This window comes from Crinia signifera, chromosome 1 (genome assembly GCF_055691185.1).
Source record: "Crinia signifera chromosome 1, ASM5569118v1, whole genome shotgun sequence".
In the NCBI taxonomy this organism is placed as follows: domain Eukaryota; kingdom Metazoa; phylum Chordata; class Amphibia; order Anura; family Myobatrachidae; genus Crinia; species Crinia signifera.
In genome coordinates, this window is record NC_139217.1 from 255,822,045 (window position 1) to 255,849,487 (window position 27,443).

A 27,443-nucleotide genomic window follows, 5' to 3' on the forward strand; every position below is an offset into this window, starting at 1 on the left:
CTCAAGGTAGTGGAGGGCAGCATGATATTTACCATTGCATCACATATAGGTCATCCGAAAACTGGGAACTATAGTAGTCAAATCAGTACAGCAGAATTAAGGGTACAAGCGTTAGTTTTCTTAACTTAATGTCCACACAAACTGTAAAAAGACCCCCTTCCTCCTCCCACTGCATAAAGGAATTCTGTGTCATTACATGTGGGATAATGTGAATTTTGCCTCATTCCATGTGGCAATGTGAATTTGGCTAATTCTGTGTTGCATAATATGAACTTTGCCTCATTCTGTGTGGTATAATGTGAATTTGGCTCATTCTGTGTGGTAGAATATGAATTTTGCCTCATTCTGTATGGCATAATATGATTTTTGCCTCATTTCGTGTCCTATAATATGAATTTTGCCTCATTCTGTGTGGCATAATGTGAATTTGGCTCACTCCATTTCGCATATGTAAGGGTATATCGGCCACCCTTACCTATGAGGTAGAATAGGCTCAATACTTGACAAAATGCTGAATGCTATTTCCAGTCTGCCATCAATGTCAAACAGACATTTCTTAAGGTGCCCACACACTAGAAAGATCTGCGATCATAAGATGTGCGCATAAATTAGCCTTCAAATCTTTTGTCCGATCTGGACAAAAGATTTCAGGCAAGTGCACATCTTTACCAAAGATTTTTCTTAAGATCCCGTGTGCGTTCCTATGGATCTTTTGCTAAATCTTCTGATCTTTTGTGCAGCACGTAAGATCAGAAGATTTAGCAAAAGATCCACAGGAGCGAGCATCGGCCGATTTTCGACCGATTATCGGTAAATATCGGCCGATATATCGGCCGATTTATCGAAAATCGGCCAATCGGCCCAAAAATCGTTCTAGTGTGTGGGCACCTTTAGCCCTCTCTTTTTCAATGTAGAACTATTCAGGGCTGTCCACACTGCCAATTGCTAGTCATATCCTACATCACTTAATTCTGCTTTACACTTCCAATTTACTCTGTACACGTCAAGTATCCCCCCCGACCAAACCCTTTCACTTTCCATAAACAAAAGAGATTAAGGATTGGTTTTCCAGTTGTTTTCATGTTCCACTTCACAATATTTTGTGGGCACTATTTAGGTAGCTTCTAAAACACATCAGTCTTATGGGCCCCACACACAGCACAATTTTCAGGCATTTTCTGAGCGATTTTACTAAATCACTCAGAAAATGCCTGAAAATGCATGTAAATCGCTGTGTGTATAGCCCACACAGCGATTTACATGCGCGCACCCGCCGTTCTGAATCTGCACAAGATTCAGAACGGACCTGCCCGTCAATCAAGAGCAGTCGCTCAGAAGCTCCTGCTCATATGTGGCCTCGGATGTGAGCAGGGCCTTCTGAGCGACGCTGGACGCCGCCCTGATGTCCCACAACGCCGCCCCCCTTGCCACGCCGGACGCCGCCCTCCCCTGCTCGCCGCACGAAGACAAGTGACACAGTAGACCCGCCGCCACACCGCCTCCCCCTGCTCGCCGCACGGACACGGAGCAGGGGGAAAAAGCTACTCCGGACGCCGCCCCCCCCCCGCTCGCCGCACGAAGACAAGTGACACAGTAAAGACCCGCCGCCCCTACGCCTCCCCCTGCTCGCCGCACGGACATGGAGCAGGGGGAAAAAGCTACTCACCTCTGCCTACCCGCAGCAACTCCCGGTCCCCGTCACCTGTCCTCCCCTGGCGCCGAAGTACTTCAAGCCGCCCGCCCGCTCACACGTCCCCGTGCTGCCGCAGCTCCACTGCCACCAATGATAAGGCACCACTATTTATTTATTTATTTATTTATTTATATATATATATATATATATATAAATAAAACCACTGGCACCAATGACAAGGCTTCCCTTATATATATATATATATATATATATATATATATATATATATATATATATATAACCACTGGCACCAATGACAAGGCTTCCCTATTTATTTATAATATACGGTATATATATATATATATATATATATATATTAGTGTGTGTATATCTATCTATATATATATCTATATATATATATATATATAGATAGATATATATATACATACATAATGGAGATGATCCGGCTCTCCCCGCTCCAAGTGAATGTGCGCTGGGCCACTAGCGCACATTGATTTGCGCCTTTACCACATTTTATAGTAGTTATTTAGCCAGCTGTATTGCATTGTATTTAGGTATCCATGGTGACGGTAGAACAATTATGACACATGCCAGTGACGTCATACAGAGCATGTGTGTGTGTGTGTGTGTGTGTGTATGTATATATATATATATATATATATATACATATATATATATACACACAACCGCAGCGATAACAGCATAAATGTGGGTAACTGCACACCGCAGTCCGTGATGGAGTGGTTAGCGTCGATCTTGGACGAGAGTGTAACCACTCCAGTCTGGCGGTTCGATATATATATATATATATATATATATATATATATATATATATATATATATATATATATATATATATATATACACACATATACAAAGAAGGTGACACTCCCCCAGGCTTTAGTTCAACCCCTTATTTAAATTTTGAATACTTTTTTTTATTCCCCTGAAGGTTCTGTCAGAGATTTGAAATCTCTCATGCTGAATCTGCCATTATGAATCTCTGGCACAAATCTGTGTGTGTGTGGCTCATTATCTGCAAAATTCAGTTTTAGGGAAATCTCTCGTGCTGAATCTCCCGTTATGAATATCTGGCACAAATCTCTGCGTATGTAGGCCCCTTTACATTGTAAGTTTGATTATATAACTCTTTGCATTACAGTTTTATAATTGTTCCACTAAAAGAGATCTCCAGAACAACATACATTTTATGGACTTTTGCAACTGCCATCAGATATAGTTAAATCAAAATACAATATTGTGTTTATTTGTTCTACTTATTCACACTGAGAAACTGTTCTGTTTCTAATCAGTATCCGGCAGCCGTTGATATTTGTTCAAAGATCACAGAGGTTTGTGAAAGCAAAGTGGTTTCCTCTCTAATTTGTTATTTTTTTAAAGTACCTGAGTGTTGGAAAGCGACAGAGGGAATGAGTGGGTCGCCACAGAGCATCCCCTACTACCTTTCTACCAGTTCACAAGGTGTTGCTATGATTTCTTAATCCTATAAAATTACAACTATTTACATGCATCAATACCAAATCTGACTGGAAAGGTTTATGCTTCCATAGGCAGGATAACATGCAGTACTTCCTGTAATTTTGCTTTATGAAAATCAGTGAGAACAAAACAATTTGTAAGTTGTAATGTTCCTGTTTGCAGTAGACAGCAAGCAAGCGATGAAAAGCATCATGACAGCAAATTATTTTAATAAAAAGGTCAGCTGCAGATAACATTTACACGTCAAAAATTCTATTATTGAAAAAATAAAAACCAAGCCATGTTTGACTTACAGAAATGTGGCAATGTCTGAACATGCTATATTATTTAGAATTCCAGTAACATCTAGTCCTAACCCGATAGTCAGCAGTTTGATGAACACAAGGGCATTTTCAGGGGTCTGGGACGGATATTAGACAGCACTTACATCGACAGCCATTACATCGACACCATTAGTTCGACAGCTCAATAGGTCGACATGGTTTTAGGTTGACATACCATTAGGTCGACAGCTCATTAGGTCGACAGCTCATTCGGTCGACAGCTCATTCGGTCGACAGCTCATTCGGTCGACATGTTTTTAGGTCGACACTGCCATTAGGTCGACAGTGTCTATGTCGACAGTCAAAAGGTCGACATGGGTTTTTTCACTGTTTTTTGGCCGAAATGTCGACACAGTCGACATGGACACAGTTTGAAGTGTACCGCAGCCCCTCGCATCGCTCGCTTCGCTCGCAATGCTTCGGGCACGGTGCCTCGCTGCGCTCGGCACACTATTTTATTCTCCCACCACGCCCTAGTGGATAGTAGGGCATGAAATACCGCCTGTCGGCACATGTCGGCTCAAAAAACAGTGAAAAAACCCATGTCGACCTTTTGACTGTCAACATAGACACTGTCGACCTAATGGTAGTGTCGACCTAAAAACATGTCGACCCAATGAGCTGTCGACCTAATGAGCTGTCGACCTAATGACATGTCGACCTAATGACATGTCGACCTAATGGTATGTCGACCTAAAACCATGTCGACATATTGAGCTGTTGAACTAATGGTGTTGATGTAATGGCTGATGATGTAAGTGCTGTCTAACAATAGTCGGATACCCATTTTCAGATGAGAAGTACTGGGCAAGGTAAGGATCTTCTACGACCAACTGCAGAACAAGTGAATGAATGCGTCTCATTTTACGGGTTGGGATCGTTTTGTCTACAGCAAGTTGGTCGACAAGTATTAGGTCGGCACCATAAGGTCGACATTCTGAACGGTCGACATGGGTCTAGGCCGACAGTCAAAAAGGTCAACATGGGGGTTTTCACTTTTTTAACCCGAATGTCAACACTGTCGACATGGACACAGTTTAAAATGCTTGCATTGCTCGGCACACTATTTTATTCTCCCACCATGCCCTAGTGGATGGTAGGGCATGAAATACCACCGGTCGGCACATGTTGGCTCAAGAAACCCCATGTCGACCTAATGTTAGTGTCGACCTAGACCCATGTCGACCAACTTACTGTAGACAAAACGACCGTATCCCCATTTTACACCAGAGTGCCTAAACTATTATTTATTTTCATGGAATAGATATTGATTATAGACTCAAGCCGAGGGAGCGGCCCTCAGGTGATTGATTTAGCCTGTCAGCCTCCAGATGGGGGCGTGCACAAGACACTCACGCGCCCGTTGACCAAGTCGACCTTTTTCGAGTGTCGACCTTTTGCCAGTCAACAAATAGTGGTCGAACTATTGACTGTCGACCCTATGACCCATACTCAATTTTCTCTAATAATGGGGAAGATGTAGTAAGCCTTAACAAGAGATAAATGCAAGGGTGATAAAGAGAGACAAACATCCAGCCAATCAGCTCCTTACTTTTTTTTCAAACACAGGCTGTAATGGGCCCCACACACAGAGCGATATTGAGCTTTCTGAGCGATTGTACATAATTTTACAAAATTGCTCACAAAAGTGGCTGAAAATCACTGTGTGTGCGGTCCACACAGCGATATGTATGCACGGTCCCGCGATACATAACAGCCCTGCCGGTTATTGTCGCTCAGAGGCACACACATCTCTGCTAATGTGTGGTGGCCTTCTGAGCGATTGATGCCGCTCTCCGGGTGACGACTGGCTTCTGCCTGCGCCAGGAGTAGCTGAGACTGAAGCCGCCTTGTATACCCGGCACAGTGCGGCACATACCCTCTCTCTGGGTGACGGCTGGGTTCTGTAAGACATGCCCGGGACTACTCAGCTCTGCATCATGGCACATCCCTGCACCAAGGCGCAAGTTGGGAGCTCATCTGTGTGCGCAAAGGCCCAAGCAGCAGCGAGCGGACCCCAGGCGCACAGGAGGATGAGGATACAGCAGCTGGCTCTTTGCACCCTGGTCTTGTCCGTACTGGATCAAAGTAAGTTTATATTGGCATGTGCCCATGAGGGGTGATGATGTCATTGGAAGGGGGGGAGGGGGGCACAGAGGTGTGAAAGTTACTGCAAAGGTCCATTATAAATGAGCAGCACCCTTGTCAGTGTCAGCAGAAGGGCCAGGGCTTGATGATTGGCTAGTATTATATTATATATATATGTTATTGGTATATTATACACATGGTGAATTGTGCAGTGGGAGACAATGGAGGGTCTCTGTGCAATGAGACAATGGAGGGTCTCTGCTGCCCATGCCCCATGCAGGCAGACACAGGGCAGAAGGGGATGACTAAAGGGCTGTCTGGGATTGTTTAATGCATAGAATGCTGTGAATTGTGTAATGTTTATTATTATTTATTTATTAACAGTTTCTTATATAGCGCATACATATTACGCAGCGCTTTACAGAGAATATTTGAACATTCACATCAGTCCCTGCCCCAGTGGAGCTTACAATCTATATTTCCTACCACATGTACACACACACACACACAGACATTCTAGGGTTAATTTTGTTGGAAGCCAATTAACCTATCTGTATATTTTTGGCCTGTGGGAGGAAACCGGAGTACCCGGAGTAAACCCACACAAGCACGGGGAGAATATACAAACTCCGCACAGAGCCATGGTGGGGATCGAACCCATGACCTCAGCGCTGTGAGGCAGTAATGCTAACCATTACACCATCTGTGCTGCATTTATGGGGGGGCTGTAATAAAGCACCACTCTGTTTTTGGAAAGGTGTAGGGGGGATGGAGAGGGTGAGGGGGGGATGGAGAGGTGAAGCCGTGATGGGGAGAGGGAGAAGTGCAGCAGTGAGGAAGGGACTGAAGTGAATGGGGACAGAGAGGGTGATGGGGGACGCAGATGTGCAGGGGTGGGGATGGAGTAGTGATGTGAGGATGAAGAAAGGGGGACGGAGGGGTGCAGGGATGGGGACGGAGGGGTGCAGGGATGGGGAAGGAGATGTGCAGCGGTGACAGGGGGGCGGAGAGGGTAACGAGGGGACGGAGAGGTGCAGCGGTGGGGACGGAGAGGTGCAGCAGTGACAGAATGATGGATCTTCGATCCCTGCTGCAATTCCATCTGCACCGCCGCCGGCCGCATCCCCCATAGGTTTCTATGGGGGATGCGAAGATGCCCGATTTATCAACATCAGTAGCATCGCTTAAGGTCCTTGGGCTACTGCCATTCATAGCCAATTGTAGCCTCAGCTGGGGGTCAGCACTAACGCCCATGCGCAGACCCCCTGGCGCCCGGCTCAGCCCATCACAGGGACGGGCTCCTTTATTATCCCCCTGCATGCGGGGGATAATACATTATAATACGATCCTGATCAGTATTATTCCACCCAGATCGCAAGATGCGATCCTTCATAAATGGGCATCTATAATTTATTAATTAATATACCATGTAACATTAGTTTTGTGATGAAGTGCAGTTTTTTATGTCACTTTCTGTGTGACAGTTGTGACAGATTTGAAATCTCCCGTTATGAATGACACAATTCTCTCTGTATGTGGCTAATTATCCGAGAGTGTGAAATCTCTCGCGCTGAATCTCCCGTTATGAATCTCTGGCACAAATCTCTGAGTATGTAGGGTCCTTTACATGGCAGTTAGCAGGTGATTGGCTGGATGTTTATCTCTCTTTATCAATCTTGCATTTATCTCTTATTAGGGCTTAATACATCTGCCCCAATGTGTTTTGTCTGGTCAATCTGCAAAAGAGGAAGCAGTTGAAAGGTCTAGGTCAGGCATGTCCAAACTATGGCCGTCCAGCTGTTGTAAAACTACCCATCATTCCTTGCCACAGTTTTACTATTAGGGCATGCTAAAACTATGGCAAGGCATGCTGGGATTTGTTGTTTCACAACAACTGGAGGGCCACAGTTTTGACATGCCTGGTCTAGGTAGACAGTCGACACTGACAAAAGGTTTACATGTCAATGGTCGACATGAGTTTTTCACATTGTTATAAAATTTTTTTTTTTTGCCTTTTTCATAACATCCATGTGGGATACTATTGGTAATGGTAATGTGCAGTGGCGGCTTTTACCTATGGCAGGCATGTCCAAACTGTGGCCCTCCAGCTGTTGTGAAACTACGCATCCCAGCATGCCTTGCCATAGTTTTAGCATTCCCTAATAGCAAACCTGTGGCAAGGCATGATGGGACTTGTAGTTTCACAACAGCTGGAGGGCCATAGTTTGGACATGCCTGACCTATGGGCTGCAGCCCCCCCCAGGTAAAATCTGCCACTGTAGTGAAGCCAGATGCAGTCTATTGGAAGTCCGACCTGCCAGTCACGAAGGCAGTCCCATTGGGAGGTGTTACCTCCCTCCGGGACTCTTTGTCATCATAGGACAGGCACTGGGGACGGGAAGAGGTTAACGGCGGCAGCGGTGACAAGCGGGGGGGGGGGGGGGGGGGTGTGTGACTGCGGCCAGAGGCAGCCGCCCTCCCCGAAAGAGGTAGGAGCCGCCACTGGTAATGTGTCGAGCAAAGTGAGGCACCAGGCTCCCTCGCAATTCAAGGCTATGCACTAACTGTCTAATTAAGACACTGTAGACCTTTCAATGGTTGCTGTTTATTGACAGGGGCAAATCCAAAACTGGAAGTTGTGTGGATGCCCAGTTTGTTATGTCTATGCAGGTCAACTAGGTGCATTTGGGCAAACAGACATGCATTGTATACCTGCATATATTCTATTTACAAAAAGAACCTTAAAATTAGACAGAAACATCAATGCCTAACTGTAGTCTGATAATCTGCAGAAGTCCAGCACAGTCTTGAGCTCCACACACACTAGCCGATATGCTCTATGCGCAATATTGGCAGTGTTTTACTCTAAACTCCCTGGCAAACAATATTGAGTGTACACATTGAATGATATCTGTAAACTATATTGTTCAATGACGTCACTAGGACCCGATGAACATGCGGGTCATTGGCTATGTAGCCACAATAAACCTGCATGTTCAGCCAATGGGGGAGAGCGCATCATTAACGATATTGAGTGTAGACTTTTTAAATAAAAAAAAACGACATTGCTCCGAAGGGCCCTTTTGAGCAATATCTTTTAAATTATCTTCAAGTGTATATGGGGCTTAAATCTGTTCTAAAATCTGCAGTAAGGAAATTCCCCTATACGAGGGTGTACAATAAGTTTCCGGATGTGCAGTGTATAGGTACAGTAGACAATCTTAAATTGTGGATTCAATGGAGCAGATGTATTAAGCCTTAACAAGAGATAAATGCAAGGATGATAAAGATAGATAAACATCCAGCCAATCACCTGCTAACTGTCATATTACAGGCTGTTTTGAAAAAAGTCAGTAAGGAGCTGATTGGCTGGACATTTATCTCTCTTTATCACCCTTGCATTTATCTCATGTTAAGGCTTAATACATCTGCCCCAGTATGCGATAAAGGCAAATGACATGCACGATAAAGATATTGTTAACGAAGTTATAGTGCATATTGTTCAATGTGTATGAATGATAACTAGGCACGCTCATGTGGGTTGTTATCTTTCTCTTTTCTCATCTCGACAAGCAGTCCAATTTTTCCTATGTAATTTTGACTAGGTGTATATCGTTTAGAGCAGAGGTAGGCAAGTAATTTTTTACGGAGTCTGAATAATTCTAATTATTTTGATCAACGTCCACAAAACACAAAATCAAATTTATATACAGGATGCCATGACCTGAAGAAATTGCTGATTAAAAGCAATGAAACGTTGTCCACATAGGATGGCCTGATTGTGTTTTATTGCCAAGACGCCTGGAGTGCTGCTTTTCGTCCCCCCTGCCTACTGTCTATTTACTGGAGCGGGCACCCGGCGCAGCCATATCTACTACAGGGAGAGCCGGATCACCCCACCTAAAGCCTGTGTATATATATATCCTGATGAAGATGCAATAAAGCATCGAAAACGTTTGATCGAGATTGAGTCTCTGCTATTCATTTGACAAGTCTCCGTGGGTGCGTGCTGATTTCTTGCTACGTTACAGGCCATTCGTGGCCATTTGCACAGGCACCGGAGCCAGCAATCTGACGGACCAGGAGTGCCTTCCCTACTACTCTCCCTATATATATATATATATATATATATATATATATATATATATATATATATATATATATATATTAATTACTGAAGCAGATTCGCCACATGGAGCCGACTGAGCTCGAGCTCCTTACTAGTGGCGTGCAGCATACCCTCCAACATCGGAAGTGCAAAAATCGGTACACACTGAGAAAGGGGGCGTGGCCACCCACTACTATCAGGATGACATCAAAAGATACTAGATTGTGACCCTGTCATCCCCTGCAGTGTGGCTACTATAGTGCTGTGTACGCCCTACAGTAGTGCTGCAAATGTCACCCTGCATAACGCACTCACCCCTGACCCTGTCAACCTGCAGTCTTACCCCCAGGCAGCTATATTACTGCTGAATGACACACACGGAAAGGGAGCATTTAATCTCCCCACAGTGGGACTCACCCGGGCTGGCCATGGCTTTCCGGAGGCCCACATGTATAGGAGGTGGTTAGGGGCAGGGCTGACTGGTAATGTGGCTGACACAGTAAGGGGGAAGTGGCTGGGCCAGCCCTGGCTGTGAGACTGTGCGTGCGTTGGGTCTGCAGTGCTAGCGCGGCGACGTGATGTCATGATGCCGCACATCACATGCTGGCCCGTGACGGACCAGCGCAATGACTCAGAGCGCAGTGACACAGCCGGAAGAAAGTTTAAAAAAAACCTGTACATTCGGTACAATTGTTGTTTGCCGGTACAGACCCTTAAAAAATGGTACTGTACGGCATATTCCTGGGACAGCTGCAGTTTCAGAAGTGTGTAGGCGGTCCACATGTCTGTCCTTTGCGTTGTGGAGATGGACCCCGGTCCGCCAGTTGCCTACCACTGGTTTAGAGTATATGAGAGAGAAAGATAAAAGGTAAATTTTTCATAAAACTTGACAATGGCAAAGAAAACTTTATTTTTTTTAAATTGTTCAGTGTGTAGGCACTATATCGTTCATTCAATGGAAACCGTGAACAATATTGTTAGGTGTTAAACTAATCTCTGACTAGAGTTCTTGTAATATGTCAAGGTACAGAACTGTAAATAATAATCTCTGCACACCAAAGAAGTCAGCATGATCACTTCCTTCACAAACTTCGTATGGACATCCACAGAGGCCACTGTAGAGCCAGGATCTTCTATGACAACACGGTTTATGACAACAGGAGAGTTTTGACAGACTGCGAACTGCTCTGAAGGGGAAGCACTGTCCCCTTCAGAGCTGTGTGAGTAATTTATAAAATTTTTGGCAAGGGAGAAAGGCAGTGCAGCGGCTACCCTGTATCCGCCAACACTGAAGACAACATTGTTGCCATATGCCATAGTCAAGGTGGACGCCAGGGTGACCATGGCCCAAGTTAGTGGAGGACATAGTCCCTGTATCCGCCAACACTGAAGACAACATTGTTGCCATATGCCATAGTCAAGGTGGACGCCAGGGTGACCATGGCCCAAGTTAGTGGAGGACATAGTCATCTCACTGGGATAAATCCACTGATACTTCATGAAAAAAAGGTACTTGTAAAGTTTCACGGCGGCAGTTACGTAGTCAGCGTAGCGTCCTTGTCAGAATGGGCGTAGTGTTCCTACGGCCAGTGTAGTTAAAATACGTCCCTGTCAGAGCTAGCGTACTGTTCCCGGGGCCAGCATAGTCAGTCAGCAGTACGTGCCCCTGTCAAATCCAGCATACTGTTCCCACGGCCAGTGTAGTCAGTCAGCAGTACATTGTATCAGTTATGGCTGCCGACAAATTAACCATTTTTAACCTGCCGCAGAAGGAGGAGTCAGTGAATTTCTTGCAGCTTCACCGCTTTCTCCCTGAGACTAAGACATGTCCTAATGGCCGTCCAATGCGACTCAATGTGAAAGAGCGAATGTGGCGCTGCCACATAAAGAAGCTGCGGCAAAAAGGTTAGCGTCTGGGCCACACAGTGGTTTTATGGCTGCCATCTCACGTTCATGATGCTCATACGCTTCATGTTTTGTTGGGCGGAGGAGCTAATCAGCATCACGTTTTGTGAGCGTCATTTCTCCATTTCGAAAAAAAACACCATGTAGTATAAAAACCTTATGCGGGAGGTCTGCACCGTGGACCTAATGTCGCAGCGGTCCAGGGAAAATAGTTGAGGTGGATGAGAGCCTCTTTGTACAGAGGAAAAGTCATGTGGGACACATGCTGCCTCAACAGTGGCTGTTCGGAGGCATTTCCAGAGACATCCAAATACATCAAACCGTTGACGACTATATACTCGGATTGCTGGCGTGCATATAACACCGAGCAGCTGGAGCAGACAGGGTACCACCATGCACAGGTGAACCACCGCTACAATTTTGTTGATCCGGACACTGGGGTTCACACCCAAAACATTGAACGCCTTTGAGGATCGTGTAAGTGGAGTAACAAACGTCAAAGGGGCACTGCGCCCCAGAATCTGGACTTCTACCTACAGGAATTAATTTGGTGAAAGACTGTTGGTGCAGAAAACGCTTTCCAATGTATACTTTATGCCTTAACTCTGCTCCCACAGGCTGACAAAGCAGACGACACAGATGCAGACACACTGCATCCACTTCTGCAGCAGTTTCTGTCAATGCAGAATCAGAAGAATAACGGTTTCATTTTTTTCTTTCTTCTTAATAATTTTATTATATTATTATACTTTGTTAAGTTGCTTTCTTCTTATTATTATTAACTAAAATCCAGTTACCAGTTAACACATGTCGTCATTACTGTCTTAGATGGTATGGCAGGTATGGTATGTGTTCCTGAAACACCCCCACTATACACGCCAGCACGAAGCATGGCGAGCGCAGTGAGCCCCGCGAGGGGATGCATTACGCGTCCTCCTGACCTTTTCATACCCCCAGTATCCACGTCGGCGTTGAGTTGTTTTTATAAAGTGTGGCGAATGCAGCTAGGCCCGAAGCGTGGCGAGCCCCGCGAGGGGACGCGGATTACTTTACATGTATTCCGTGTCTGCTCGCCACACTTTATTAAGTCAACTCCATGCCGACGTGGATAGTGGGGGTATGAAACAGTCGGGAGGACGCGTAACGCGTGCGCTCGACATGCTTCGGGCTGGAGTGGATAGTGGGGGTTTCAAATGAAGGCATTTGACAGTATGTAACACGAAGGACTGGCAAATGCCTCCTTTATTGTGCATGAGACGCACTTGCGTCCGCACCCCCTCTTTGTGTAGGAGATGCACGTGCTACCGAACCCCTAACCATGTCGGCAGGGTTGCTGTACCATGCCGCAATAGTTACTCAGATGCTCCTGCGTCTCAGACAGATGGAGCGCCTCTCTGCAGGCGCCCGCATGATCCCCTCTGCGCCATGTGAGAGGCCGTCACTAGGCTTGCCAGGGACGTAGGGAACAGAGATGCAGTTCCCGGCAACAGTACGGTGAGTAGCTGCCTCACATGGACACTACGCTGACTATGCAGGGTTTGCCATGGAGTCACTACGCTAGGCAGCTGTTGAGTTACGCTGATAAAATAGCTTAAGCTGCTGCCGTGAAACTACACAAGTACCAAAAAAAAAGCTTGGCCTGTCTCGAGAGCTGGGTTCACTTGATGCTGAAACATGCTGGCCAGGTTTAATGGCAATTGCTTAACCTCCAAGATCATCAGTACCAATGAATCTTGAATCTACAGTTTTGACTCGGTGACCAAATAAACCGCTCCACTGGACCCAGTTGGAGATTAGACGCCACAGAAGATATGATGTGAGCGTATCGCGGTCAAGCAGATGGGGGGCAGGTTTGCAGCCAGGGCTGATCATATACCTTTCATACCACCCATACAGCAGCAAAACGTCACTGAGGAATGGTACACCAACCAGGTATGGATCATAGGGTCGACAAGAGGAAGGACGATGTGCATCAAGGTCGACACATCTGACAGTAAACATGAAATTTTTCACTTTTTTATCCCGAATGTTGACACAGTCAACATGGACACTGAAAAAGTGCACCGCTGCACTTGGCACACTATTTTCTTTTTCCCACCGCATCCTAGTGGATGGCTGGGCATGAAATACCACCTGTCGGCACAAAAAAGGGTGAAGAACCCCATGTCGACCTAGCCCATGTCAACCTAATGCATGTGTCGACCGAATGACTGTCAACCTTCAGACATGTCGACCTTGATGCATGTCAACCTTTAGTGATCAACCCAATGTATGTCGACCGTCCTCTTGTCAACATAGTGACCGTAGAATTTGAGATACTACCAACCTCTGCAAGCTCTGCCAGAAAGCTGGTAGGGTGTGCTGGAAACCAATAGTAGATGCACCAAAGTCATAATTTTGACGAGCAAGATGATGAGACAGAGAGGCGCTGCTGGCACACTTTTAGGGCCATTGCATGTTTGCAGAATGGTACACAGAAAACTGTTGGATTTTACACAAGTTTCAAAGGGTTCTTCACTGAGCAGAATACAAGCAGCTTATGCATATGTTGATGCATTTAGTTACTATGATATGAAACCATGGCAATTTGATAAAATGTATCCAGTGGATCTCATGGGGAAAAAACAAAAAACAATAGAATACAATCTTTGATCATGTTCTGATAATCTGAACCAGCAAAATCATCATAACAAAACTAAGCATTTCCTGATCCTTTGATATATTTCACAAAAAGTAAACCTCTGCACGAACCATTGATAATATGTAATCAAGAATTCACCTTTTTAAGCATTCACATTTTTTTTAAATTACAAATGTCTATTTGTGAGGGCAGACAGAAACCCTAATAATCTCCAAAGAGATCAAACTAGATTACCTGGAAAAATAGTTTTACCTAAAACATGTCCTAATAAGTTAGATGTAAAACAAACTGCAATAATAAGATCTTGTGTGCAGCCTGAAAATATATTCTCATGCAACAGTATACGGTAATTAAGATCAAAACATGTCCTGTTAAACTTATCTCTGCAATCAACGGAGCAGTGCAAATGTGGTTATACTGCCAGTGATGGGAACATTCTCACCAAGCAAAGCTACTGATCTGTAAGAGGGTATCTCTTTATCACACGATTTCTGGACAAAACTATACAGGAAATGGTTTGTACTTAAAGGGTATAAAACCTGCAGGCTGTAAAGGCATAAAGAAATTTTGCAGCTGAAAATGGTTTAAACTATTTTGCTGCATGTAATACCAACAGTATATTCAGCAAAGGAAAACTAGGTGAATTAACAATCGCATATATTAATAAAACAAAATCCTTTTAGGAAGAAAAAGTTAAATAGCAAGAAATGTGTAATACAATAATGGATTAAAATCTGTAGATTTGAATAATTTTCTATTTGTAACAAGGTATAATCTCTAGATGAATTACAGTAACGAAGTGGGCACACCTAACCCCAAATACAATAGCATTATACAAATAAATATGTGTATGTCTGTAGACGACCATTGCATATAATTAAAAATTTATTTTAGCTATGATCAAACGTGTTTGTGTGACAAGGGTAGAGGATGCCGTGCAATATTGTACTCCTCCCCTCTATGACTTCTCTGCTTTCCAACAGTCAGGTGCTTAAAAGAAACCCAACTAATTGCATAGGAAACCGCTCTACTTTCACAAATCTCTGATCTCTGAATACATACATCAACGGCTACCAGAAACGGATTAGAAACAAGAGAATGATTTTGCAAAGTGAAGAAGAACAGTTCGCACAAATGAACATAACATATTTTTCATTTCATGTCAGTTTAGAAATCATAAAAAAAAAACATAAAAAGGTGAAACATTGAATCAAATTTGCAATGTAACTGTAAAATTGTTTTAGAGGTGACCAGTGCCTGAAAAAAAAAAAAAAAACAGTATAGAACATGCGCAGAAACAGTATTTAGTAAAACAGGAAAAAAAAAAAGTCCAAACCAATCATCAAAATGTAGTTTCTTTGTAGAAAAGTAGCGGCAAAATGGCTTGAACAATAAGGCAAATATAATTAGAATTAATTGCTTTTGTTTTATGGAGTATAAATGTGAGTTACAGAATAATGTACTGCGCTTCAACCCCCACATGGAATACGTGGGAGTAATTCTGTGTACACACGGTGCGAGTACCGTGTAATGCGATGCAATCCCAATGCGATCTGATCACATCGGAATCGCATCGCACGGCATGCATGCGATCTGCATACACCTTTAACTATATAGTGCAGATCTGCACTATATAGTCAAGGCAGTCAAAACTTCTACTTGTGATACGTGAATGTGCATCAGGATTGCAAGGGTAAAAAAAACATGCGATCCCGATGAGCTTTTGACTATATAATCAAAATCTCATGCAGATAGTACCCATGTGTGCACACCATAAGATAGTTGTAAAAATGTGTGTTCAGTGTACGGTGAAGTGAATGGCAGTTATATATATATATATATATATATATATATATATATATATATATATATATATTCCATGTACAAGGATCACACTCTCCACTAATAGTCCAGCAGCTGCCAGGGTGTCAGCTCAGGAGCTCCAGATTACTCTGATAGTCCAATATAGCTTGCAGAAAAAAATTAGGACACTCACCGGACTTTCAATTTGGATGTCTTTTTAATCCATCTCAATCCATCAAAGTATAAAGTGCAATGTGCATGACAGTGGGCCACGGGCCAACGTTTCGGTCGACCTTTGGACCTTTCTCAAGGCCCCCACCTCCTAAAGTGCATAACCACCAACTGACCAGATACCACCTATATACCCACACTGAGCCTGTGGACACTCCCATCAATTAATCTCCAATTACACAGCATATGCATAGTGCAGCCAGTGTCTCAAAAGCCACAGACAACTATAATTGCACATCGACATGAACAAATGAATATCTATCTGTCTCACAAAACGTATATTTATTTTCTCACCTGCCACGCTGGGTAATAGTGTCAATGCTGCCCTGTATTCCGGCGTGCGGGTCACAGGGCGGAAGTGCATCATACACTACATGTCACTGCCGCTCAGTGGAACGCAAAACCCGGAAGTGTGCGTTCCACAGCGCGCATAGAGCCAGGCACCTTAGATTACAGCGTGCTGGGCTGTAAGAACTATCTATATTTCAAGTGGGGCATATATGATGGACAACTGGCACTTCACTATGCAACTTTATAAATAACAATTCGGACAAGCATCATTTATATTCCTTTTGAAAAATCTATATCATCTATATTAATATATTGTGGTGGATTTACCTGCAGAATAAGGAGCTCAGTGATATCAGTACTGGAAATTAATTTGATATATGTCTGCACAAAAAGAATTGGTCCAGCGCTGAATGCACAGTATAGTTTAGATTTCACCTATTCGGGCTGATACAATAAATCTCTAATCCCTGCTAAGGAGCGTTATTTTGGGATTTCCTCTAAAGAGTAAGGGCTGATAGTTGATCCAGCTGCAGGAATATTTGCTGTAGCCTTCTAAGGGCTAGGTATATCACGTCTGGATACTTTTTGCAAGAATATGAACTATTTCCCCTGATGAAGTCTGTATTAGACAAATTGCGTTGGGACATTGTTTGAACTGTAAAAGAGTTGAATAAAGAACCTACTTGGAAATCCAACATTTCTGGTTTTATGAACTTTGGTGTGATACATGGACATTTAATTTAGGCGCTATACCACCATTTGGGAAATATATTGTGGGTATTGTTTCCTAGCCCTCAGGAAACCTGGTGGTTAAGCAGCCGCAACTGGAATTGGAGCTTTTTAATTTGAATTGTGCATATAAGCGCGAGAGGAGTATTGAGGATTATATATATATATATATATATATATATATATATATATATATATATAGTACTCCTGGAAGCAGGGGCACTCAGAGACTTGTAAACAGTGATTCAAACGTGAATTTATTGTCAATAAATTCACATTTGAATCACTGTTTACAAGTCTCTGAGTGCCGCTGCTTCCAGGAGTACTATACATTGGGCTTTTTGCCGACACAGAAGGCACCTGAGCAAGACAACCCTTGGAGGGTCCGAGTGCCGGGTATACGGAGTTGCTATATATATATATATATATATATATATATATATATATATATATATACATACATATATATACACACAAAAAAAGTTCACATATAGTGCGCAAGTCCTTAAATACTTGATTGTCTGGAACCACAAATGTCCCGTCTGTTGCTTTTCACTTTTATAACAGCACTCGGTATCTGTCCTTTAGACCGGCAGCTCCGCTAATTACCCTTACGGGCACCTGGATTCACAGGTAAACGTTTTTCTATAAAAGAAAAGAGGAGCGCTCCCATAGTGCTTATATCATTTATTTCAAAAGGTATAAAAAACTGTATCCAGCAGAATATCAGGAATGGTATCACGTACCGTTAGTGTCGGTTTAACACAACCGCAGGTATAACAGCATATATGCGTGCTGCTCCAAGCAGCATGTAACGATCAGAGGTGCTCTCACCACCCGTCTTGTCTCCACAGGTATGACCGACGCCAGGCCACGCCCCTACGCGTTTCGTCACAAAGACTTCGTCAGAGCAGCCCTCTGACGAAGTCTTTGTGACGAAACGCGTAGGGGCGTGGCCTGGCGTCGGTCATACCTGTGGAGACGAGACGGGTGGTGAGAGCACCTCTGATCGTTACATGCTGCTTGGAGCAGCACGCATATATGCTGTTATACCTGTGGTTGTGTTAAACCGACACTAACGGTACGTGATCCCATTCCTGATATTCTGCTGGATACAGTTTTTTATACCTTTTGAAATAAATGATATAAGCACTATGGGAGTGCTCCTCTTTTCTTTTATAGAAATATATATATATATATATATATATATATATATATATAAAATGAGACGGAAGAAAGGATGGCACTCCAGGGTCTTGAATCAAATGTGCTGTATTTCAAAGCAAATCCTATATATATATATATATATATATATATATTTTTTTTTTATAAATAATGTAACACACAATATATAGTGTTCACATCCAAATTGATGCTGATTACTAACACAATAAGAACTTGTCAACTCTGGACAATATAGCACAACCTTACTGCACAGGTGACCAGTATTTCTCCTTAGCCAGCTCAGCTAATCAGATTTTACCTCCTGGTTCACACGGAACACCAATGATATCATAGGATTTCTGCAATGCCCCTGTTACATACATAATACTCACTTTTTAACCCAAGCATCTATGCCCAATTACAGTACAACAACCCAATGAATAACATGCAAAACTGCTGCCTTCATAATCTTAAACGCCATATAATTAAGTGGTTTGTTCTTCACAAACAAATTCTCTACAGAATGATGTGCAAACAAACAAAACACACATCGAGCAACATTTCTGTGGGTGAAATTTGTTAATATAAGAGGTCAGAGGAAAAAGCCCAGTCCGGTTCGAGCTGGCAGTAATGAGACAACAACAATGCTTTACAACAGGGGTGGGGAACCTTTTTTTGTGCCAAGGGCCGTTTGTATGGGGAAAAAATCCTTTGGGGGTCATATGTAAAAAATAAGGTACTTGTTTCCTATCTGGGCGCCCACTAAGTTAATTGCGCACCATGCTATTCTCCGTAGAGAAATCTGATCGCATCGCATCGTACACATACACGATATAGAACGATGCGATGCGATCCGATTCTATTTCCCATAGGAAACAATGTTAAATGGGTCAATTTAGCCAAATTATCATAGGAACAATAGTAAATGGGCCAAAAACACCCCTGAACATTGAAATGTCCCCCCAAAAGTAGTTGACGCCACCCCGCCATCAACGTGAACCCGAAGCGTGGCGAGCGCAGCGAGCCCGCGAGGGGCGGCGGTACGCGTCCTCCGACCTTTTCATGCCCTACTATCCACTAGGGCGTGGAGTGAGAATAGAATAGTGTGGCGAGCGCAGCGAGCCACCGAGCCCGAAGCGTGGCGAGCGCAGCGAGCCCCGCGAGGGGACGCGGATACCTTCACAGGTAAACGCGTCCCTTTGCGGGCTTCCCAGGTGTCCGCGTCGCCATGGACACCTGGGAAGCCCGCGAGGGGACGCGTATAACTGTGAAGGTATCCGCGTCCCCGCGCGGGGCTCGCTGCGCTCGCCACGCTTCGGGCTCGGTGGCTCGCCACACTATTCTATTCTCACTCCACGCCCTAGTGGATAGTAGGGCATGAAAAGGTCGGAGGACGCGTACCGCTGCGCTCGCCACGCTTCGGGTTCACGTGGATGGCGGGGTGGCGTCAACTACTTTTGGGGGGACATTTCAATGTTCAGGGGTGTTTTTGGCCCATTTACTATTGTTCCTATGATAATTTGGCTAAATTGAGCCATTTAACATTGTTTCCTATGGGAAATCGAATCGGATCGCATCGCATCGTTAAATATCATGTATGTGTACGATGCGATGCGATCCGATTTCATTACGGTGCCGTACGTAGAAAACCTGGGCGCCCAGATAGGAAACAAGTACCAAAAATAATCTTAAAAATTGTCCTGCTGGAGCCGTCCCACGCTCCGGCGGCTGCCGCTGAATAGGGCTGACAGTCTCCGGCTGCTGTTGATTAAGAGGAATCTCGTGAGAACTACCGTCCTATCGCGAGAATTCCCCTGTGCTTAACTCCTGGCAAAGCGGGTGGGCGGGCCACTCAGGCCGGCTACGGGGGCCGCATACGGCCCCCGGGCCGGAGGTTCCCCACCCCTGCTTTACAACCATGGTATTCTGAAGAACATCTTGCGCAATACTATTCCTTTATAGCCACAGTCTACCAATCTTCTTGACTATTTCCAGCATGACTGCGTGCACTGTCAAAGAGCACACATAAACTCAAACCAGCACCACAAACATGATAATGGGTTTGATGTCCTCCAATTAACTCCAAAGTCATCTGATCAGGCACCTTTGGGATGTAGTAGAACAGGAGATACACAGCATGACAGATGAGAACTCTACAGCAACTGTATGAGTCCGGTCCAGAATTCCTAAGGAATATAACCAGCACCTTGCTAAATCCATGCCACACATTTCAGGATGTTCTGGTGGGTCTTACTAAGTACTTCAAAGGTGTATTTAATAAAGTGGCATCTAAGAATGGAATGTATAGGGGCCAGTAAGGATTACATTGAATTGAATTAAAAATTATGAACCTAATAAGCAAATACTAAATGTTACCTTGCAGTTCTGTAAAATCTACAAAAATACTTTTACATAAATTACAAAACTTGTAAACGGTGATTTCTAACCCCTATGTTTTCATTTTACATCAGAACATGCAGGCTAGGGCTTCCTTGGAAAAAGCAGACCATCTTAACATTAACCTAACCCTCTAGAAACTTCACTGAAATTAGAACCCAGTGTGTACATAGCTACAAGTGCTGCAGGAGTCAATGTCTGGGTTGTATGCATTAAAGCTGTGCACAATGAACAACCAAGGCGTACCCTTTTCACAGTTACTCTTTGTAGTTTAACAGCTGGGCCAGAATCATCTTTGATGTGCATGAGACAGTGTGGCAGATAAATTTCCTTTACAAAAAAGGTGTCTGCATACAGTGTTTTCATTTTTGGTATCAAAGATGTTTTGCACGCATCTAGTTATCTATATGTACTAAAGCTAAAGGATATTGCATGTAAGTGTACATTTAAAAAAAAAAAAAAAAAAAAGCTCAGAAACCTTAATTGTAAGACCAGTACACCTACAAGCATGTAAACTAAGATAAGAACTGCACTTCAAAAGGGGATATTTTATTATTAATATTATAATTATTATTATTAATATTAATAGTTTTCCCTTAATCCCCTGGGTATATATCAGTCTTGTTTGGAACAATGTTACTTAATATACTCAAGTGTTGAATTGTTTCATCTCCCATATACCCATCATGCTACTCCAATAATCATTCTATTTAAGCTCACCCAGTACAGAATTACAGAAAAACTGCCCTTTGACCTTCTTTAGTGTGAGCGCCTACTCAGACTGCTTTCACAAAACCTGCTGATTCCAGCCACATCATACTGCAGGCCCTATTGGCACTGGCACTCCAAACTGTGCCTTATGGGACTTCTCCTCTGACCTCCGGTTCCTGCGATGCATTGGACACCAGCTTCAATCGATACACAGAGTGTATTTAGGAAAAATGGTCTTGCTTCCCTTAATCAACCCCATGGTGCCACTCCACCATAGACTGACTCCAAAAATCACATTGCTGGGTTATATTTTAGCATGAAGCCCCTATGGAATTAACAACAAACTACCCTAGGAGGCAGGAAAACAGACATAGGAAACGATGAGGAGCCAGCCTTGATACAGAAAGAAGGCAGTCCCACTTGGAAAAATTGGATTTTTGACTTAGATTGTAAAATCATTTTTTCTGAATCTATGGTGGACACAGGGGCGTAACTAGATATTCGTAGGCCCCATAGCAAAACTTTGTAAGGGCACCTATATACCAAATAATGGCTATAAATGTATATATCAAATATAACTTATACAGTAAATATGGACCCCCATCATCTCTGGGTCCCATAGCAGCTGCACCCCTTGCACCTATAGTAGTTACGCCCTTGGGTGGACACTGGAATAGTAGGTAAGGGAGGACCCTGAAGCAACATACACTAATGAGTTTAAGCTTCTAAAAGTGCACCCTCAGGCTACTCCTCCCCCATACCCCACCTGTAGACTTTCAGTTTGACTAACCAAGCCACAAGGGAGTACAGAAAGGAGAAAGGAGATAAACTAAACATACATACCAAACATGCACACATATCGGCTAACATGTAAGACAGCAGGAAAAAAGCCTCAGCCAATCAGGGGCGTGAGGGTAGGTGCCCAGTGTCCATCATGGATTCAGAAAAAAAATGATTTTACAAGGTCAGCGAAGGTCTAACTGGACATTCAATAACTTCTGCAGCACATAAGGCTTAGCCTGACAAAGAACGTGATACACCACCCAAAGCTCCAGAATGTTTACGGGAAGACTCCACTCTTGAGGACACCATCAATCTTAAAAAGAGTGACGTTCCCCAGCCACAGAGGCTTGCATCCATAGTTATAGCCCAGTTCTGAACAAGAAATGGGCAACCCTTTACTAGGTTCAAGGAGGTGAGCCACAATATGATTGAAAGGCATATCTCCATGGGAAGAATCTGTGTCTGGGACTTGAACCCTTAAGGCCATCACCGAAGGATCTCTAGCTGAAGTGGTCTGAAGTGGAATTATGAAAATTCTAAATTGTCAAAACACGAGACCAACTTGCTAAGAATTCTCATGCACAAGTGAATAGAGACTGCGGAGCATGAGAAAGTCCCGTATCAAGGACAGAATTTCATGCAAATCCAGGAGGGCTCCTAAATGGAGCATAGATTGAGCAGAAATGGCAGAATTTGCACCTGAGCAGCTGGAGATGATGACACCGGGAGTCCTTGGATTGAGCCATCCACAAAAGAACCCCTAGATATGGGAAAATGCATACTCCTTGTAGGCGCAGGGAAGCCATTATCACTGCTATGGTCTTTGTGAACATTTGCAAAGCAGTCGAGAGTCCGATTGTCAGGACTCTGAACTGAATGGGATTACTCTTGATTGCAAAACAAAGAAACCGCTGATGCTCTTCATTTTTAGGGACATGCAGATAAGCATCCTGTATGTCCAGGAATGCCATGAAATCCCCTGGTTCCAAAGCCTCCATAATGGAGCGACTCCATTCTGAAACTGGGAACACTGAGAACAGGATTTAACGGTTTCAGGTTGAGTATGGGTTGAATGGATGCATGTGGTTTCTAGACTGGAAAAAGGTTTGAATAGAAATCTGTGCTCCAATGAGAAGGCAGAACAGGAATAAACACTCCTGGAGCCAGGAGAGATGAGATGGAATTGCAGAGGGCGACTGCCCTGTCCATCTGAGTTGGAATGTATGTGAAGAACTTGGCACGTGGGTATAGGAAACTATGAATTAGTCATTGGCAAACTCCCTGACCCACGAACCTGAGGTAGTCTCCAGTCATTAATTGACAAAGTGGATGAGTTGATGGGGACCCCTTGCGTCATGCTGTTTAGGGGTCTGACATCGGTCCACGACTGGCGACTCTTTGGTCTCGAACCCTTTCTTTCTGGAAAGGCGGGGGGGGGGGAGCTTAAACTAAAGATGGATTCATGGGTTTTCCTTGAGGCAAATTGCTGTAATCTTAGCAGGAAAGACAGTGCACTGTCTTTCCTGCGGGCGATGGCGATGCTCGGGACCATGCATCGCCATTGCTGCAGGACATACACATGGAGCACTCCGTGCTACATTTCTAAGTGATTGAGTCAAAACGCTTAAAAAGGGGCTGAAATCCACCCTTGTATATGCCCTTACCATCCTGTTCCAATCTAAAAAAAATGGGTACTCTTTACCTAGAACGGCGCCCGTCGCGGGCATCGCGGGTACATTTATGCCTGCCCGCGACGCGACCGACGCGATGCCCGCGATTTTCCCATTGAAAACCATGTTAAACCTGAAAAATCGCGTCGGTCGCGTCGCGGCCGGCCATAAACGTACCCGCGATGCCCGCGACGCGATGCTCACGATTTCCCATAGGGAACAATGTTAAAAGTCGCGATGGACCCGATTTTAGTGTTAAATGGCTCAATCAACCCGATTTTGCCATAGGAATCAATGTTAAATGGGCCACAGAGCCCATTAACCCTTAAATGTCCCCAACAATTTTTAACGCCACCCCACGATCCACGCGAACCCGAAGCGTGGCGAGCGCAGCGAGCCCGCGAGGGGCGGCGGTACGCGTCCTCCGACCTTTTCATGCCCTACTATCCACGTCGGCGTGGTGTGGGAATATAATAGTGTGGCGAGCGCAGCGAGCCACCGAGCCCGAAGCGTGGCGAGCGCAGCGAGCCCCGCGAGGGGACGCGGATACCTTCACAGTTATACGCGTCCCCTCGCGGGCTTCACAGGTGTCCGTGGCGACCCGGACACCTGTGAAGCCCGCGAGGGGACGCGTCTACCTGTGAAGGTATCCGCGTCCCCTCGCGGGGCTCGCTGCGCTCGCCACGCTTCGGGCTCGGTGGCTCGCTGCGCTCGCCACACTATTATATTCCCACACCACGCCGACGTGGATAGTAGGGCATGAAAAGGTCGGAGGACGCGTACCGCTGCGCTCGCCACGCTTCGGGTTCGCGTGGATCGTGGGGTGGCGTTAAAAATTGTTGGGGACATTTAAGGGTTAATTGGGCCTAATTCAGGGTTAATATGGCCAAATCGGGTCAATTGAGCCATTTAACAGTGAAATCGCGGTCAATCAGCCTTTTTTAACATTGTTCCCTATGGGAAAATCGCGGTGATCGCGGTCATCGCGGGCATCGCGACCATCCATTTTTACCCGCGATGCCCGCGATTACCGCGATTTTTACCCGCGATGACCACGATTTCAATCGTGGGCGCCGTTCTAGGTAAAGAGTACCAAAAAATGTTGAATGGGTATGGGTCATAGGGTCGACCCAATTAAGGTCGACAATCAATAGGGTGACCACTATTTGTCAACAGGCCATAGGTCAGCACCTTAACAGGTCAACACAAGCAATAGGTTGACATAAAAAGGTCCATGTGGAAAAGGTTGTCGTAAGTTTGTCGACTTTTTGTCCATGCCAACCTAAGCAGTGTCAACATTTGTAAAGTATCTAAATAAGGCCTGTCGACCAATAGTGGTCGACCTAATTAGTGTCAACCGATCGACTGCAAACTATGTTAAATAGCCATGCACAGTTTAAAGAAGCATGGCTGTATACAAAAATGGTCATATGTAGGTCACAGCAAAGCCACAACAGATTACAAATACAATACTGTATATATTGCCCTGTTTGTAATAGCTAAAATTGCGTAATTAGACAATATGTAAATACAAGCTTCTGCAAAAGTATACTGCAGCAAACATGGAACTATCACAGCTAACATCCCAAAGCTTCTTTCAGAAAATTGGTGCAAATTTTGCATTTAAGCAAGCATAAACTACAGCATATTAAAAATGCAGGTTTAATTCTGTAAATTAAATTCTATACATTTTAAATATGAATATTAGGAAAACAGGAGGTAAAAAGTTCTGTGAAAACAAGCTACAATTTCAGAGATAAAACCGCACTACTCTTGTTTATTACACCTTGCACTTGCAGCTTTGAAGTGGTAAGGGATGCTAGAGATTGTATAGTTTCAATATGAGCAGAAAAGCAAAAGTGCAGTATGCTAATCCTGGCACCTAGTGGTGAAAAATAACAATGTCACAGAAAGACAGTGGGTTAGGGGATCATGACAATATAACAGCCTTTGGGTTTAAAAAAACAAAATAAATACTAAACATGACAATGCAATAATGTACTTACCTTAGACATGTGGCTAAAATCTGCAAAACTTTCATTACTGCTGAATGCGCTGCTTCCAAAAGGGTCCAGAGTTCCAAATGGGTCTACAATAAGCAAGAGAAAGTGTAACCAACTGTGTTCATGAATGGGTAATTGCACCGGTCAAACAAAATTACAAGTAACACTTCAACTGTGAATAACTGGAAGTTCTGATGCCTTCAGCACAATTATAATTAGTATTTCGTGGGAACAAACTTTATTTTTTATTGGCGGTAGAGTTTGTTTTGCTTTTCACTTTTTGATGAAAACAAAAGCAATAACAATATAAGTAATTATTAATATAATGAGACTTATAGATTGCTGAATTGACAAAACACCGACAAGGGCATCAAGGAGAGTGGAATCCCAAAAGGGGTCCAATAAGTATACTTACCTCTCCCCCTTCCCTGCCTCCACTTTACCCCAAAACCGTAAATATCTTCTTAAGGCTCAAAAAGTTATTTTGCCAAATAAGAAATAAGTCAGTTCAAGTTGCTTGGTGGAAAATAGCTGTGAACCTAGTGTACCAGGTATGTAGGAGCTTTTGGTGATCAGTTGCACAGGAAGGGAGATGGATATCAGAATAATTTTTTAATTTATTCAATTGGCCCCCTCTGGTCAAGTTTATTCAGTTTCTATTAGATCCAGGGGTGTGCTCGCACCGACAATTTATTTAATGAGATTTTGGTACTTGTTTCCTAGCACGGCCACAATCGTATGGATCGTGTACCTTTAAGTTAAGGTACACGATCCATACGATGGACCCGATTTCCTTTGAAATCAGGTCCATTTGGCCGGCTAGGACAAAATATCGGGGGCATCGCGTCGGTCGGGACCGTTAACAATGGTCCCGACGCGACCGACGCGATGCCCCCGATTTCCCCATAGGCTTCAATGTTAAAAAATATTTTAACATTGAAATCGTGTCGGGAAAGGTAAAATATCGGGGGCATCGCGTCGGTCGGGACCATTAACAATGGTCCCGACGCGATGCCCCCGATTTTTCCATAGGCTTCAATGTTAAAATATTTTTTAACATTGAAATAGTGAAAAAATGTGAAAAATGTGAAATGGGCCAATATGACCCATTTCACATTATAGATGTCCCCGTCGTCACCCCACGATAGACGCCAACCCGAAGCGTGGCGAGCGCAGCGAGGCCGCGAGGGGCGGCGGTGCGCGTCCTCCGACCTTTTCATTCCCCTACTATCCACGTCGGCGTGGAGTTGAGAATAGAATAGTGTGGCGAGCGCAGCGAGCCACCGAGCCCGAAGCGTGGCGAGCGCAGCGAGCCCCGCGAGGGGACGCGTATAACTTCACAGGTATACGCGTGCGCTCGCCATGCTTCGGGCTCGGTGGCTCGCTGCGCTCGCCACACTATTCTATTCTCAACTCCACGCCGACGTGGATAGTAGGGGAAT

At 44.3% G+C, this 27,443-nt stretch overlaps 1 protein-coding gene across 7 annotated transcripts in view; it reads right to left on the bottom strand.

The window, feature by feature from the left end:
- Positions 1-27,443, bottom strand: part of EPS15L1 (epidermal growth factor receptor pathway substrate 15 like 1) — a 186,002-nt gene that overhangs the window by 60,066 nt on the left and 98,493 nt on the right. For all 7 annotated transcript variants that reach the window (XR_014473280.1, XR_014473279.1, XM_083180639.1 and 4 more), the window contains one exon: positions 26,005-26,087. Coding sequence is in view for 5 of the 7 variants with exons in the window: in XM_083180639.1 (XP_083036765.1) it covers positions 26,005-26,087 (83 nt within the window). In the remaining 2 variants the exon portion in view is untranslated. The remainder of the gene's footprint in view (positions 1-26,004; positions 26,088-27,443) is intronic.